The sequence below is a fragment of the Rhipicephalus microplus genome, chromosome 2, assembly GCF_043290135.1.
Source record: "Rhipicephalus microplus isolate Deutch F79 chromosome 2, USDA_Rmic, whole genome shotgun sequence".
In the NCBI taxonomy this organism is placed as follows: domain Eukaryota; kingdom Metazoa; phylum Arthropoda; class Arachnida; order Ixodida; family Ixodidae; genus Rhipicephalus; species Rhipicephalus microplus.
This window is the reverse complement of record NC_134701.1, coordinates 129,211,969-129,229,345: the sequence shown is the minus strand read 5'-3', so window position 1 is coordinate 129,229,345 and position 17,377 is coordinate 129,211,969. Positions and strand designations below refer to the sequence as shown.

The 17,377-nt window shown below is 43.8% G+C and overlaps 2 protein-coding genes across 5 annotated transcripts in view; one reads left to right on the top strand and one right to left on the bottom strand.

The window, feature by feature from the left end:
• Positions 1 to 478: 478 nt before the first annotated feature.
• Positions 479 to 5,950, bottom strand: LOC119170740 (lysophosphatidylserine lipase ABHD12). Of its 4 annotated transcripts, none has more exons than XM_075886794.1 (3): positions 5,800 to 5,950; positions 5,637 to 5,714; positions 479 to 5,582 (listed from the first exon to the last, which is right to left on the bottom strand). In XM_075886794.1, the coding sequence occupies exons 2-3, from the start codon at positions 5,641 to 5,643 to the stop codon at positions 4,501 to 4,503; spliced, it is 1,089 nt and encodes a 362-aa protein (XP_075742909.1). In that variant the 5' UTR covers positions 5,644 to 5,714; positions 5,800 to 5,950; the 3' UTR covers positions 479 to 4,500. The 4 variants fall into 4 exon arrangements, with proteins under 4 accessions (XP_075742909.1, XP_075742911.1, XP_075742910.1 ...); XM_075886796.1 differs by having other exon boundaries at positions 479 to 5,579; positions 5,800 to 5,949; XM_075886795.1 differs by having other exon boundaries at positions 479 to 5,579; positions 5,637 to 5,949.
• An 846-nt stretch (positions 5,951 to 6,796) lies between these two features.
• The window catches only part of LOC119170741 (uncharacterized), a 49,039-nt gene continuing 38,458 nt past the window's right edge, over positions 6,797 to 17,377 (top strand). The window contains exon 1 of the mRNA XM_037421993.2: positions 6,797 to 7,286. Coding sequence (XP_037277890.2) covers positions 7,119 to 7,286 — 168 coding nt within the window. The 5' untranslated portion in view covers positions 6,797 to 7,118. The remainder of the gene's footprint in view (positions 7,287 to 17,377) is intronic.

The window sequence follows — 17,377 nt, the reverse complement described above, 5'->3', positions numbered from 1 at the left end:
TTGCACGGAAAACTTGAGCCGGGTAGTCCTCCCCATTGCATGGGCAGAACCATAAACCTTATGAAAAAGAAAAAACACGCCAACGGCATCACTAAAAGGAAATGACAAAAAAAGGGCATTTCTAAAAATTCTAAACCGTAATCCATCACTTTCAATGCAGCACATTGGTGTAATGCGAAAAAGCACCCCTAGATTACAAATGCAACTCTAGCTGCACGCTTTCAGTCATTGCCGTCAGTGGTGGCGTGTGCACGCACACGTGACCTTCACGTTAAGTGCGCTTTTCAAGTTCTTCACGTCGAGTGCGGAGAGTGCAAGCGTAGGTTCCCTTGAGAGGCCGGAAAAACTTACCCATGTGAGCGAGCGAACACTCCATTGGTAGAAAACACTGGCGGAGAGCGCGGGCAGAGTCCTGCCACCGAACGAGTGTTCTTATGAGAAAGGCCGTGATCGAGCAAAGAAGCTGACGATTTCGACCTCAGGGTCTTCCAATTTTTATTTATTTAATTCAGTACACACAGGGCCCGAGGGCATGGCAGAGGGGAGTGGGTTACATTCGTAGTACAACATGTTTTCATAAAGAGAAAAAAATTGACAATAAACAGTGCACAGTACAAAAACAGCAAGAACATTGAATAAATACAAAGTGTAAAACAGGTACTTTAGAGTAAGGATACAAAATGAAATAGCACTGAAAGCACGAGCACGTGCTTATGAACCGAGAAATACATGTGAAAATATTGGCGCAAACAAAATAGGAACACTAAGAGGACAGTTAAAAAGGTAAATTAAAGCAATGGCACAAAAGCAATAGCTGTAACACGATAGCAGGTTAATTAAAAAAAGCAGCCTTGAACTTAGTATAATCAGCCATCTCATCTCGACTACCAATCGGTGAAGGGAGTACAAACTTGCTGTAGTACAGGGGATGAATGAATTAAAGAAATGGTTGGTTAAGCATGAGGGAATACCAACCTTGTGAGGATTGCCCATGCGGCCAGATACCTACGAAGCATGTGCTATCAATTTATTCTTCTGGATGGGATTACCATAATATCTCTTATGGAACAGGCAGAGGCATCAGATTTTTCTAAGTTCTGATAGTAGAGCCAATGACAAGCTTGTTTTCATGGAAGTGACACTGGAGGTGCGATGATAGATGGAAAGGATGGAACGAGCAGCCCAACTCTGGACAAATTCAAGCAAAGAGATAAGTGATTCTTGACTGGGGTCCCATACAGCTGCAGCATATTCCAATTTGGAGTGAACTAAAGATTTGTAAAAAAGTAATTTTTAAGAACTAGAAGAAAGGTAAAAATGGTGACGCATATAACCCAGCATGCGATTAGTGTTATTATATGATCTACATGCATTTTCAAAGACGAATCAGAAGAGATACCTACGCCTACATATTTGTAAGATGACACAGATGAGAGGTTACTATTGTTAAGATGATAGGATAGCAGTGTAGTATTGCAATGAGAAACACACATACGCTTGAATATTTAGTGTTTGATTCCATGTTACACGTGTTAGTCCAGTCACCAACGTGGTTTATATCAGATTGAAGAAGACCTATATCAGAGTCATTGTTAATAACACAATATATAATGCAGTCATCAGCAAACAGGTTAACTGATGAACATAAATTATCAGGTAAGTTGTTAATATAGATAAGAAAGAGCATAAGGGCCCCAGTACCAAGCCTTGAGACACGCCTGAATGATCAGCAGAAGCGATGGAGGAAGCGTTATTAACTGTAACAAATTGTGAGCGATGAGCGAGGAAAGAGCACAGCCATTGAAGAACTTACATGTGTGGTGTACATATCTTTTGAGACAGGTGAAATACTAACTATCGCTAAAGTGGTGCAGCGTTTTGAAGAGGACGAGACGCTACCGACCGCGTTCACAGCAACGACGCAAAGAATCCTGAAGCAGCTTGGTTTCAAGTAGAAGAAAAGCTGTCAGAAAGTATTTCTCATAGAAGTGACACAAATGTCGCCACTGCTTTCTGCGACGCTGCAACGCCAAGTTCAAGTTGTGATGAAGACTACGAGATGTGACCTCTTTCACAGGGGCTCATTGCAATCATTACGGGTGCGTACATGATGAGATCATTCAATGCTATGGCAGTGACAGCAGCAAACAGACAAAACATGGTGTTGTATTTTGGAAAAATAAAGCTTTGGATTGATTGATCCAACAATTAAAGTAAATGTTTTTTCTACAACCATGGCGTAAACATTTAAAAAAAAAGCTCTGAGGTGACATTGACTCCTAAGAACAAGTGACATTAAATAAAGATTGACAAACTGGGGCTAGTTTTCAATGAATGCCGGACCATAAAAAAATCAACAAAAAGACCAAAAAGGTGCCCACTGCCATCTACAATAAAGTTAGAAAGTTAATTAGCACAATGCAAATTTTTCCACACAGACAGAGCAACTCGTCAGATTCACGGATGCCACATTTGCGTAGGAGCACAATTATGAAGTGCTCTCTGTGATGACTGACTGATAACGGCCGTACCTTCCACTGCACTGCCAACAGCTTGTGAAACGGAGTACAGTCAAACCCCTTTATAAGAGGCACTGATGTAAGAGACGAATGGGTATAAGAGACGCTAGTGTGCCTACAGTGAAATACGGGTTGATAAAAAATTCACACATGTTATCTTGCTTATAAAAGACACCTCATATAAAAGACAAGAATTGCTGCCCAGAGCACGCGCCTCATATACATGCGTTCAACTGTATATGTTGGTGTCGTCTACAAATAATGGCTGTAGTTTATTATGCGGTCCGGACCATAGAAGAGGCAGTGCCGGTGGGTTCCTCTTCGACCGGCTCCGAAAACTCAATGTCTTTTTCTTTGTTCTAAATTTTACACCTTGGCATGTGTATGTTGCTGGTGTCAGCATTTTTGCAACTAGAGTGCCAATGAAACTATCATGAATATATGACTAAGATCTGGGGTGATTTCGACCCAATACAAGTACATTGCTTCTGGATGTAAACGTTTCCATTGCAGTTCATAAATTACATGGAGGGTATATAGCCAAAAATCTAAAAAATCCGCACACTGACATTCCACCAGTTGGCTAGCCTTGATTAGCATAACACATTTCAACATTGCACAGACTTGGTTCCAAACGTGCTCTAAAGAATATGCCAGCCTTCGTACTAACACACGAAATGCCTCTTGGTGAGACATTCAAGTTTATGCACCTTACTTCACAGCTTCAGGAGAACATTTCCTGGTGGCTTCAGAATTTCAAGCAGCTGGCTACACTCTCATACTCATAGCAGCTGTCGCTAAATCAGTAAACAAAAGTTAAAAAAAAAAAAAGAAATGAAATTGTCCCTGGGAGGATTAAGAACCCTAGAAGCAGTGAAAAATGGCGGCATTTCCTTACATTCAATGTGTAACGCACAATCTCAAGAAGATAGTAAAGGTGGCATTAGAGTATTCCGTCTGCTCCAGAAGTACTATCTAAACCTAAACTGTGGAGGAAAACTTGTCCCGTAAAAAAAAAAGCATACAGCATAAAAATAAGTATGCACCCGGTGCACAGGCTGTTTTATGTGGTCACGCCTGCGTTGGGCAGATCCAAAAGTGTAACAAAGAGTGGCACAGGGAAAATAACAAGGTGCGAAAACGTGCCGATGATCACTTGACTGTCCGCTGCAGTGACAGTGGTTGTCTACCATACTTTCATTACACTAAAATTGTTTACCACGATATAGAATTGCCAACTCGCTTGATTCCAAAGGCAGCTGAAATGAAACTAAATGACCTTGAAAGTGTAAGCATGCCAATTATATCTCTTAACAAAAAAAAACTGTTAGCTTGATGGACTCCTTGATACAGATAACAGTTGAATAATGATTGACTTGGCATGTGGGTTTCTTCTTTGGTTTCCTAGTACATATTTGTATGCACATCTCAAAAACTCAGTTTAAGTAAGCACTTCTGGTTATAAAGAAAAACGGTGCAAAATTCAGACAGACACAAGACTAAGAAGGCACGAACAGAGCTGCTGTTGGCCTGCCTCTTACAAGCATGAACTCTCTTATGCGCATGAACCAACTCACCGAAGCCACAACACTGGCACTTCTGGTTAGTTCTTTCAGTCACTAGAAAAGTTTTGCTCTACCTACAATGATTAAACCTTCACCTTTGCCCAATTAAGCATCAGATTTTTCTTATGTCCAACAAACTATGCTGCTCTGGCTCTTTATTGCCATGCACTGCTTTGAAATTGCTATGCTGCAGGCCTTCCAGGATGGCATAAGCTGTGTTTGAAAAACAACGCCAAAATATAGCATGGGTAACACTCAAAGTGCAAGCACAGAAAGAACGACTGACATTTATATGGGATCAGTAAGATTTTTTTAGTTCATCGTGTGCAGCTCCTATGACTAATACTTGTAATAACTGCCAAGCTCGCATGTGTAATGACTTCCAAATGCAAGCTTGGCAACCTAACAGGTCTGAACTACAAGTTTATGACGCTTCGAATAAAATTAGAGACTACCGATGGAAACTTGGGGTCCTTGTAAATTCGCCGATGCCCTGGTCCCACACTGTTGTCAACCTCATAAAACACTGGCGCTGGCAGATGGGCTGGCCTTTCAGCTTGCATGCGAGAAAGCAGTTTCTGACCAAGGTCATAGGGTACGAGAGGATCATCTTTGGAATGCATGATCAGAACAGGGGCACTCAGCTTGCCAACCTTTTGCTCCGACTCAAAGTTTGTATCATCATGCTGGAGTGGCTGTGCCATTCTTCTGAACAGAGGCAAGTATCGATAGGGCAGTCCCAGGGGCCATTGCAGGGCAGCTTCCACGAGGCTGTTAAACGGTGCTTCCAGTATAATGCCGGCAGGATTGTCATTTGTCTCAGTGAAGATCTCTGCAAGCTGCATCACAATACCGGTGCCCAAAGAGTGGCCCCAGACAATAATCCTCGACTTGGGCACCTTTTCTTTAACCCATCTGTAGACGGCCAGCGAATCCTCAAGTACACCACTGCGGTTGGGCATAATGTTTGTAGAGTCTCCGAAGCCACGGTAATCAAACGTCACCACATGGGCATCGACTTCACTCTCTGAAAGTCTCTTATACAGCTGAACTCGGTAGTCAGTAGCACGGGTTTCTGCATGACCATGGCAGTATATGATGACTGGCCTGTCATCCTGAAATTCGGACTCCGTCTTAACATCGGCACCAAAGCGTTTCCACTGGCTCTTCGGCACAACGTGCCAAGTCCCAATCATAACACCCTTAGCCGACTCTAGGAAGAAGGACCTCGAGTAAGGGAGCTGATAGGCGTACGTATCCGTCAAGTTCATCATGGGTGGCCAGTTTAGGTAATGACCAAAGATCAGGAACTTTCTGAACCATCCAGAGAAGTAAATGGCAGCGGGGAAGGCGCCGTACACAAGTAGAACGATACAACTCAACACGCGCATCCATGAATTGCGACGCCTAGGAAGACGTCTGCAGGCGTTGGCCCTCAGCACAGCAGACGCCGCCGGCTGCAGAATTCGCCGCCTCAACATGCCCTCCTCACGACCTGCTGGAAAAAGTGGTTTCAGTAAGCTGATAATATGGAAAGGACGTCAAAGCCTACCGTTCATTTCGACAGCAGGAAGTCCTAAAGCGCTCGTAACACCGGCCTCCAGGTATTCATGGCAGCCTATTATTGCCGCTAGTTGACGAAATCAAAACCAGGAGGTAATGCATGCGGCTGTTGACAATGCATGAGTGGGCGGACGGCTCCAGAGAACACCTACCAGTACCTACGGCTCCCCGTTATCGTGGCTTGGAGAGGTGTCAGGTCACACAAGTCAGGTGTTCCCTGGCAGCGCGTTTACATTCCCGCACCGTTGGATTGATCCATAGCCTCCATGATTGATCATGGCATGGGTAGATGGATTGATATGGCTGTACTGTGGATTGGGCGGCGGCTAACACCACCTAGCCGTAATACTTAGTGAACAAAAACTAGACTTATCTTTTTTTTTTCATTTAAATAATGAACTTAACGACTGGCATTTCAAGTGAAGAATTAAATTTTCACTCGTGCCTTGATTGTAGCCACCAATCAGAAAACCTCCTTTTAATTATTTCAGCTCCCTGTCTCTAAACCCCAGTGCTTTGAAAAACTCTGCGACATCCTCCTAATAAAGCCCTTCACAGAACATTATCAAGCGTTGGGCAGTTTTCTCCTTCTCTCCACACACACTGCATACCGTGTCTATCCCTGCGTATTGTTCCAGGCACTGCACCGTGCTTTCAACCGGGTTGCTATTCTAGTACACTGTAGGGTTGCAGAAATTAGTAGGTGCCATTCTCATTTTCCAACGCCTTTTCTAGAAAGATGCCTGAGGAATGGCTCGCGCTCCCAGCGAAGTTGGCCTGCCTTCAGTTTTAAACAAGCGCCGCGCGGTAGCACTTGCGACCGACACTATCCTCACGGCGGCGGGCGGTACCAGTCAACGCCTCCTCTAGAAAGATGGATCGGCCAACCTTTTTTCTTCCTCCGTGGATCGGCCCATAGGGGTGCATCAGTCGAGAGTTGTTTGAGACCTGCAAGTGTGCATCACTGTTTCGGAGGCTATGCAAAATGTTGCGTTGTTGCACCGTCCGCCACAAGTGATGCTAGCGACCGAGAACATTTTCAAAATGAAAGAGAGAAAGGGTGTGGCAGCTTTTTTTTTTTTTGTCATGCGGCAGGCATCTTTCTACATTAGGCGTTGCATCTTCTAACCACTACCACCGTATTGTTCCAACTTCCAGCCGGTGACTGCAGCCGTAAAGTCCCTAGATGAAGGCGCGCGAACCAAGTAGAACCTCCCTGGCGTGAACTCAGACATCCAGTGCAAACACAGAACAGCATTTTACTACCATTTCCCTAGCGCTGCGCCGACGACTGTTAGCGCTTTTTTATTTTGGTGTTGTGCGGCGGTGTGTATGGTACGATTCTAGTAACATTGGTTTAGGCTACGGAATCACGCGTCGCCGTCTGCGCCACTCTGTCCGCGTCGCCTGATTGTCGCGGAAAGACGCTTCTACGTTCGCTTGAAAATCTCGAAACGCTGAAGCGAGCGCCATGAGATGCGTTGCCGTTGGCTGCCGTACAGGTAGAAGTAGTGGTATACGCATCCATTCATTCCCGCGGGATCCCAAGCGTAGGTTGGAATGGGCCGTCAAAGTGAACATTGCAGAGAATGGCAAACTTTGGGTGCCACCCAAGGACTCCTCCTATGGTGTCTGCGAGGTAGGTTCCCCTTGGTATTTGTTCCCGTCATGCGCTACTTGTTCTGCTACTAGTGGCACTGACTGACACTCCCAGGTTTAATTCACATATATACCCAATAACAAGTGGCTGGACGGATAGCCGCCGTGGTAGCTCAGTGGTAGAGCATCGAACGCGTTATTCGAAGGTCGCAGGTTCGGTTCCTGCCCACGGCAAGTTATCTTTTTACCCACTTTTCTTACTTCACATTTACATTACAATTCGGTCTAATAACTTCCCCTATACTTTCCTTGGCATTATTGTCTGTTAGATCTCATCAATAAAAACGAGCCCTTAAGTATACGCTTCTTCACTTTGTATATATATATATATATATATATATATATATATATATATAATTTTATGATGCTACAAAGGCACCAATGCTTTAACATAGCCATGCAAAATTGTCCTTTTCCTGCACGGTTTGCAGAACGTGGTTTCTCCTTTTATTGCCCAACATGGTGGGCTAAGTGTCCATCGTCAAATAAACACACTGCTGCTGGGTCTCTTTTTGGCATGGCTTAGAAGGGCAGTTCAGGAACAAATAGCCAGACCACTAGAAAGCCAGAAGGGTCTTTTGACCTCGTATGGGCCAAGTGTAATTGCACAGGGTCAGTTTCTCCTCTTTGTGTGAACACCTTAGAAGGCCCCTCACCAGGCTTGAGAATTTCAAGTATAAGGCAGGCACGGGGCACTCACGATTACGTCTGCCAAGATTCGCAATGTTACACACCTCAAAAAGAGATAGAATGCCAGACTGAACGCCGCTTGCCCATAATCTCGGGTGCCCGCCATAACATGGAGGTAACATGCAACAAGGAATGGTCCTGCGTATGACCCAGTAGTATACAAGAAACTGTGAGAATTATTTGAGGCGACATGTGCTATTTGTGCTATCGGTTGCTTAAATAGATGAATAAAAGCTGATAGAAATATTAAAACATACAAATGCAATCGGCATGCATATTATTATTGTTTATTCAAATTGGGCAAGGTGCTAGACTAAGCTGCCTCCACTTCGTTTGCGTTCGTGTTCTCGCCGTTCTCGCATTGTGCCAGCTCCAGCCCCGATAACGCTTGGCGCATTTTCGGTTCATCGTCCTTAACAGCAGTTCCAGTGGTGCGATGCTATGTATTATGGTAAGAATAGGTGATTCATGCCAGCCTCTTCTCACTTGCACGCATAGAGGGATCCATCCCGTAGGAACAGGCACTACACTACAGAAAACGTCGAAACAAGACAACATCGCTTGTGTGAACGAACTAGCTTGGGCATGTCGTGCATGTCACCTTACGTGTGTGTGACATGTTAATGTATATGCGTTGTGTGGTCTTCCGGCTTCAATACCGAAGATGGCAGGGAAGGAATCGGTCTTGTGAAGTCTACATGGGACGAGTGGCAAATGTTTCAAGCTCACCTCCTTGCATAATGCTTTCACGGCTCTTAATGGGGCAATTAAAGAAAGCTTGTGGTACAAAGCTCTTCATTGGGTATGCAACAATTCCAGCGTCTAAAATTTCTCAAGTGACCTGGGGAAGTGCTCTCTAAGAAGTAAATTACAAACAAATTAAAAGCTACGAGCATATCTTATTTTATTTTTATTTTACCTACACTATACTTTTCTACCTTCCCCTGGCAAGACTCTACAGTTTTGCATTCGTTTTTTATCTTCCTACGGCTGTGCAGAAACATCTACTGTTCTTTGCATGCCCCCACCACCGCACCGAGGTCTTCACTCAGCTGCTTCAATTCCTTGGGCACACTGACCTTAAAAACCAGCTTTGAAAGCTGCCTGCCACATCCTCAGCAATGGACGCCACTCTTTTTTTCCTCCCCTCTTCTTTTAGCATCTTTATTTTCCCCTCCCCATTCAACCGTATATGCTGGGACATGCTTCTATTTAGGGTTGCATGAAATAGTGTCTTTTCCTCTCCTCCCACTGCTGCAACTGCTCGCGCTATGTTAGTGCAATACTGTAAGAAGGCCGGTATAACCCAGTTAACTGCATCTGGTGGTTCCTTATGGAAGTTCGTTTAACTAGAGAACTAGGTTACACCGAATAAAGTTCTGGAAGGTCAATTTTGCCCGCTAACATGAATAACGGGCTCAAACTGTACTGGAAAGCAATATTTCAGGCTAAATGGTGTTCATATGGGATTCTACTTGTTGAAGTATTGGTAATTTGGACTGTGTGTGAGGACTACCTCATCCCGCTGAACTGAAATCAGTTAGTTGCTTTGTCAAAATACTGCATGGACTGCATACTCATCTTGCTCTGATAAAGCATTCAATATTAAACACTTTTAATTATTGAACAGGTATTTCATGCATGGGACAATGTTTATGAACAGCTTAGCCTTTGTTTTGTGGAATTAGTGATTCTTTCAGTACAGTGTTTGATATTTGCATAGCTTGCAGCTGTCTTCTTAATATACAACTGGCTTTGTCGCTAGGACATGGCTGCTTTTTTAACACCAAAGTGTTGTATGCCGGGGTCCACCAAGACTTTAGTGACGTGTTTCTGTTGTGGATATGAAATAAATTATTGCAACCAAATGAGAAAGAAAAAAGAAGTGTTTCATACCTGCATGCTTTCCTGCGAATTTCGTTGAAAGACTGTAGTCTTCCTTCTGCCGGCCAAGCAGCCAGTCATGTTCTCCCTTGCCTCATACAGCGCCTTCTTTATGTTATATCGGATGCATCTGGCTGGCATTGACAAAATAGAGGAGGCGCTGTGTGAGATATGGACACTATTTGGCAGTGCCTTCGAGAAACATCAGCTTGTCCCGAAGCCAGAGCCACTACGAGGTGTCGTAGCCGAATTGTCACCAGAGTGCTTTTTTGTGCGTAGCATGGAATTTTCAGCGAAGCATAAAAAACACTATGGTCTTAACAATTATGTATCTATGTATTTATAGTAAAGTAACACGCCACATAATACTTGCATATTGATGTTGTGCATCAGATATGCGTAATATTTGCATTTTAATCAACAATTTTTAGAAGTACAAATGCAGCCACCATTTCAAAATAGCTGGCTGTTCAGCAAGTGCTTAAACTTTGGCGGGGTGGCTAAATCAGGTGACAGAGACAGACCAAATTTATTCGTTCAAGTATCCTAAAGAGGACTATAGTCTTTAAAACTTTCCCTGTTGGGCATCGAAACTCTGACTCCTCAACCCAAGACAATAAGCGTACAGTATTCTACCAACTATGTTATACCAATTCTTTCCAGAAAACTATGCCCGGAACGTCACTTGCGCCTTGGTAATGTGCCTGCGCCCAATCCCAGAGGCCATAGCTTCTTTAACGTGCTGTGACCTGCCGCCGTGTGATAATGCTTGTCTCCGTAACCCCTCAGGCTCAGTCGCATGACATCTTAGCAGCTGCTTGGAGGCAAGTGGGAGAGCTTTGCTGTGTTTGCAAAGGGCGGCCATCGGAGACGCTTGTCTACATACCGGAGGGGGAGGGTAAAATTCGAAGGTAGGGCAGCGTATTTGTAGCTAATGCTCCAGGCAGTTTTTTTATAAGAGGCAGTAAGTATCAGTAAGACTCATTACTGTGTGATCTTGCCGGAAAAGGTCTCGTGTCGGCCCCTTCGCTGGGGTGTGATTCTCGCGGTGCCCAATTCGTGGACATGTCCACTTTGGCAGAGCACGTTCAGTCACAAAAAAAAAAAAATGCTGAGTCGTGACTCACGGCGCTCTTCATGGTCGGCACATTGGGCCTGCCAGTACTAAAGGGTCTATAGCCAACACATTTCCAGTGTAAAAGAAACTAAGTAGATGAAATGTGCATTGAGACCCTTAAACTTGACAAGTGTGAACGTGTATATGAATGTGTGCATATGAAAAGATATGTGTGCGCACAGAGGGATCCATTCTACAGAAACAGGCATTACAATACAGAGGACGTCGAAACGACAGAACACTTGCTTCCGTGCAGTGCCTGGCATGTGCATGTTGTGCGAATGCACTTTACGTGCCCATGACATTCTGATGCGTCCGCGTCGTGTGATACGCCAGCTCCGAGTTTCTTTAAAACCAAATAGGGCACGGGGTGAATTGGGTTCGCGTAGTCTACATCGAGTGAGTGGCGAAAGTTCTAAGCTCACCTCCTCACATCATACTTTCTCAGCTTGTAATGAACCAATCAAAAAATTCTAGTGGTACACAGCTTTTCACTGGTCACGAACAACTTCCACTGTGTAAGTAAAATTTCTCATGTGATCTAATGAAGTGCCATTTAGGAAGTAAATGACAAATAAAACAAAAACTACATGGATATCATTTTTTTTATCTGCGCTTTAGTTTTCCTTCATAACACTCCATGGTTTTGCATTCGTTCTTCATCGTTCTGCCGCGGCACAGAAGCGCTTCCTGTTCCCTACGAAAGCAAGCAGACACCGGAGAGATGCCGAGCAGACGACACGACGCAAATGAGTACATGTTTAGAGGCGTATCGACCTTCCTATTGGCTAAAAGACCTTGTGAGCTTGACAGTGCTAAAAGTTACTTATGAGGGGGAGTATAGGTTGCACCCCACAGTGTTTCGAAACTTCAATTTCGCTGGGTAACATGAATACCGGACTCCAGCGGTACCTGAAAAGAAAATTTGAGGTTAAATAGCATTTATATATGCACCAATTTCGAAAACAGACATTTATAGGCATTTATAGGAATTTAGGCACGAACGTCCAAAACAGGCACTATAAAAACACTATAAAAACTCTTTTTACCCTCTAATTCATGCTTATATGTGAAAATGGCACAATAGGAACGCAAGAAACAAAATAGGCATTTGCCTATAATCCGATCTCTAGTGTTACCTTCCAGGAGCGTCAGGTGGCCGGCCGCGTTAAACATAATTGAAGGGCTAACGTGATCAGTGTTCATGCACGGCTTCAGAGATGTGCGTCCAAAAGCGGATCGCCGGGGGCAGCACTCGTGCCGAAACACGTTCAGTCTTTCTTACTTGTGTCGAGAGTTATGAAAGCTGAGTGGCGTCAAAATGGTGTTGCGGAGGAATGACCAGAAATGGGCGGCGCACTGCTTGCCAGCTCGACACCCCCGGAAAACATTTGAGGACTGCACACCACGTGATGTGACGTTGACGACATCACATTGCACTGACTTACTTTGACTGGACGGCTGCTCCTTCCGCGAGCGCTTGCTGTGCATGCTCCTCATGCAAGCTGCAGGCTTAGATAAGGGTGCTAGATTGCCAGGTCTGCAGGCTTTATCAGGGTGATGAGAAATTACGTCGATGAATGGCGTAAGACATATTTATTATTGACAGATGCCTCATGCATAAACATCGCAGTGCACACTGTTCTCGAACGAGACAGCTGACAGCCAGCAAAAGATCTTGCACTTGTTGCTGATAAGTTATTTCACTTATAAGAGGCCAACACAGTGTATCATATCAGAGAAATAATTGATCTTTTGTCAAAACTGGCACTGTTTGGGTTTCATTTGAATGAAATAAAACAACACATATTGAACTGCCAAAGCATGCCCAAACTTTGAAACATGAAAACATCCCGTTTATGTAGTTGGTTAGCTGAAAATATATTTTTCATTTATCACAGTTGTAGGAACACAAAAAATTACAATGTAGATTCAACACAAGTGAAAAAGTCATAATACATGAAACACAGTTGCCTAAAGTGTGAGCACCACAGTGAAATAAATGAGAAAAAAAAAACTATATGCACTGCTGCATATTATACGAAACAATATATACAATCCAACTACCACATTTGGCAATCGGACAAATCAATGAGAAAATGAATACATGTCGAAGTGCCAAGATTACTCAAAAGAGAACTGTATAAGCTATGTACCACCAATTAAACATAAAACTAACTAAAAACAAGGTTCACTGCACAAGTGGCAGAAGTATAATAAAAAAATTAGGTCAGGACTGTGAAATGAATTGGCCTCAGTGCAATTTCACTTGAATAGGGTAGCACATAGCCTGGAAAATTGCTTTCCATGAAAGATTTGGGCTTTTCTGTTTTTGCCATCTGTTCTATTTGAATGCATAAAAGGTAATTTTTTTGCCTGCGCAGATTATTCAGCATTATATTTACTGCACAGTTAGCTATCAATGAGATGAGAAGATCATACATGTGCCCATTTTTGTAGGCATCTATGTCCTCAAGCCTTGGCAGAGAGTCCAGTGCGAGTTGCCGAACGACATTTCTTTGTTGTGGCCTGAGTAGAGTAGCTTGGCATCATAAACTTTCTTACTTCAACCTCTGTGAACAATACTACTGTTATCGCAAGGGCAGAGGAAAATTGGAGGCCACTTCGAACCAGTTTTGTGGTTTAAGAGTGGCTGTCCTCTTCTGTTTTGGCCTCATTAACAGCAGTGACCAAGTGTCCTTGGCAGCTCTTGCACTTAAGAACTTTGTAGCATGCGCACAGTAGCCAGCAACCTAAGCAATCACTGGCATTTGAGCCTTGAGCTGCACAAGGTCAGCATTATGAACAACACAAAAGCAAGTTCCAACATTTTTCTGATTAGGCCAGTTATTGCATATGCATTTAAACAAATCCACAGCATCTACCACGTAAATTTACCCCCGTAAATCTACCACCTGGTATTCACCTCCAAGCAACCCCGTGCTCTCGCTGCCTACGCTTCGGCTATCTGCACAACATGCGGGCAATGCGGAGAAGACACTACTTCCGGCCGCCATGACTAGGGCTATGTACACATGTGTGTGCCTCTGCGTGATACTAAATTGAGCCGTTTTTTGCAGCCATCATATATTATCACGTTTAATTGTGCTGTATTTGTGTGAAGCCATCGCACAAAAATGGAAGGGGGGCGAGCCTTAAAACACAAATCCGGTAAAATTTTATTCCTTGCCGAAAATTATTCGCGGTCATGTAGCCGTACACTGTGGGTTGCAGTGAAGCGTCGTGGCGAGTGATTAGTCGTTTTCTCCGGGTTGATTTTAACAAGCCTGTGGGGTGAGTGCTTGAGAGTGCTTCACCTGCGAATGGAAATTGTATGAGTTTGGTTTGTGACAGCTTTGAGTAATTCAGATGCAAACGAAACACGAAAATAAAGAAATCGCAATAACACAGTAAATGCAAACAGTTTCAATGCTCTGGCAGAGCCATCTGCGAAAAGCACAACAGGGGAGTACTCAACATTGGACTATTCATATTAATACATGCGCGGTACACTGCGAGCTTAAATGAAAGGCAAACGCTTTTGTTCCCCTCCCTAATGTGACCTGGCTCAGTACACTTGGGTCAAAGCACAGGTGCTTGTAACCTTGGTATAGTGAATAATTTATTGCTCTAGATAATTTTCATTCGATTGATCAAAGCTGTGGGTGAGCCAACCATGTCGAAATTTTAGTCTCGTATGCACTTTATCATAATCTAATCTGCCCCATGCTATGGTGTTTTCACGTGCAAGTTTGTTAAGCCCGCCACTTCAACTATATTTGTAAAACATCGCACTAGTATTAAATTCATGGGTAAACTCGACTTTAGCGCTTTCAGATAAAATATAACTTCAGATTATCTTTGTGCCCACAGCGACACAGTCACCGTGTCTTTTCAGTGAAGGTTAGTGGACAAACTCACTTGTCGAGCATCCAACAGGTTTCTTGGCTTTGAGTCGTTCGTGCGCCACAAAACTTCTCGTATATGCACCAAGCAATCCTTTATGTCCCAGAGTTCCACCTTTGAAATAAGTCTGGTGTCAAATGCGCTCTCCTCGCTCGTCAGAATGAGTGGTTCAACGCATACTGCAGAGAGCCGCTTTGTTGGTGTATCGCTGTTTAGCATCAGCGTCCAATTTCACGACGTACATGCTCAAGCGAGCCGAGCAGGCATTGCCCACGGCTGCAGCAGCTTCGCAAATGGTAAATCTCGTACCTTCTAAATCCAAATAAAATAAAACAAGAGCAACGTGCCTGCAGTAACTTGTGCGCACCTGTTGGAACCGCCGGACTCAACTTCCGGGATGCCGCCGGCTGCCTCTATGGTGGCCTTCAAAATGGTGGCCATGCAGTTACCAGCACAGCTGGCGCACTTTTGGCTGCCGCGCCCTCCAAGCTGACATCACGTGAATACAACCTATTGTTCGCCGCTATGAACTTGAATTCAAGTGGAGTCAATGACCTGCTGGCGAAAAAGTTTGTACCATGGTGGTGCGAGGTATTAACAAACCTCTGTCTCTCACGCTGCTTGAGTGCAGAGTGGTAGTGTATGTATAAGAGCAGCCACGGGCGTAGGTTACCCTACTACTCAGAAGAGCACACCATGCCGTTTCTGACGATTCCTTGAAGACGTGTACATCGATTGAAGACGTGTACATCGAGTACCAGTTTTTATTATAGCCTGTCTGATGTCATCTTTGTGTGGGAGTAATAATATATCACTAACCCCGCCGCGGTGGTCTAGTGGCTAAGGTACTCGGCTGTTGACCCGCAAGTCGCGGGTTCAAATCCCGGCTGCGGTGGCTGCATTTCCGATGGAGGCGGAAATGTTGTAGGCCCGTGTGCTCAGATTTGGGTGCACGTTAAAGAACCCCAGGTAGTCAAAATTTCCGGAGCCCTCCACTACGGCGTCTCTCATAATCAAATGGTGGTTTTGGGATGTTAAACCCCACAAATCAATCAATCAATAATATATGACTAAAAAAAATCGAGTATTTGGGAAGTGTTTCTGCTACACAACGCTACACAACAATAATCATCATCTAATTCGAGTACTTTCCTCGCACTATCACCATGGTTCCGGTAGTTTGCGGTCCCGAGTGGCGCGCGCGTTATAAGTGTGACAGAGCATTCCTGACAGGAAAGTGGCCAGCACCGCATTTTTGATAAAGGAAATGCGAGCAAGTCAGATGACGATTGTTGTTGTGCAGTAGAACTACCCCCAGAAGTCAGTTTTTTCTTGGAGTGCATGCTGTGTCCAGGAGTGCTATGCACAGGATTCATGCGGGTCCTTGAAACCTTGGAAAACCCTGTATTTGAAGGTTGTTTTCGAGGCCTTTTGTTGAAATTTTCACGAATACTTAAAAATTTTTGAATTCCGTTTTTTAATATATATTATTGCACATTTCACAGTTCATTATTTGTGATGCCGTAAATATAGCAGGCGGAATATATAATGTGCCCATCATTATGCAATGAAGAATTTACCAGGAACAAACACTGTGCATTTTTAATTATAATATTACTCGGAGTTTTACGTCCCAAAACCAAGAGGTAATTATGACAGGGAGTATAGTGGAAGGCTCCGGAAATTTCGAGCATCTGTTGTTCTCTAATATGCACTGACATCACTCACTACACAGGCCTTTATTATTTCTCCTCTATCGAAAAGTTACTGCCGCAGCCGCCGTTGAACTCCTGACCATCGAGTCTACAGTCGAGCACCATACAACTACCCCACGCCGGTGAACAACACTGCATATTTAGAAACTCGCAAAAGGCAGGAGCAGGGGTTTGAGAAAAAGAAATGTTAGATTGAGGAGCAAGTCGAGTGCTTACAAAAAAGCAAATTAAACTAGAAGTCACTGTTAAAAAACTAACTGCTACATCAGACTCGTATGTAGAAGAGGCGGAGGCAACTAGTGACCTGACAGGCATCATTAAGTCACACAGTCCTAAGAAGACTGCCTACAACAAGCAGCAGGAGATATTTGACATTGATATGAAAATTCAGGAAAAGCAGCAAGGAGTGGCATATTGAATAGTAAATGTTTGCATCTTGCATCATACTGAAAGAGATTATCTATGCAACTCTGAGAAACTGTGATTGAATGTTGTCTAGAAAAAAAATTTATCGGAGCCATGCTCACTATGTTTGTTCTAATGATGTTACCTTTTTCGATTAATCTAGTTATTTCAAGCCTCCATCGTCCCCTGCAGATGTGTCAATTGGGTTTCTAATAGACAATGTGGACCTTCAAAATTCACACATATAGCCTTGAAAGTTCTTCAAAACCTTCCACTTTTTGCCATGTAAGCGAACATGAGCTCTGTAAGCAGGATGGCTTGAGCTTCTCGGGCAGACAAGTTTGTTCCAAGATT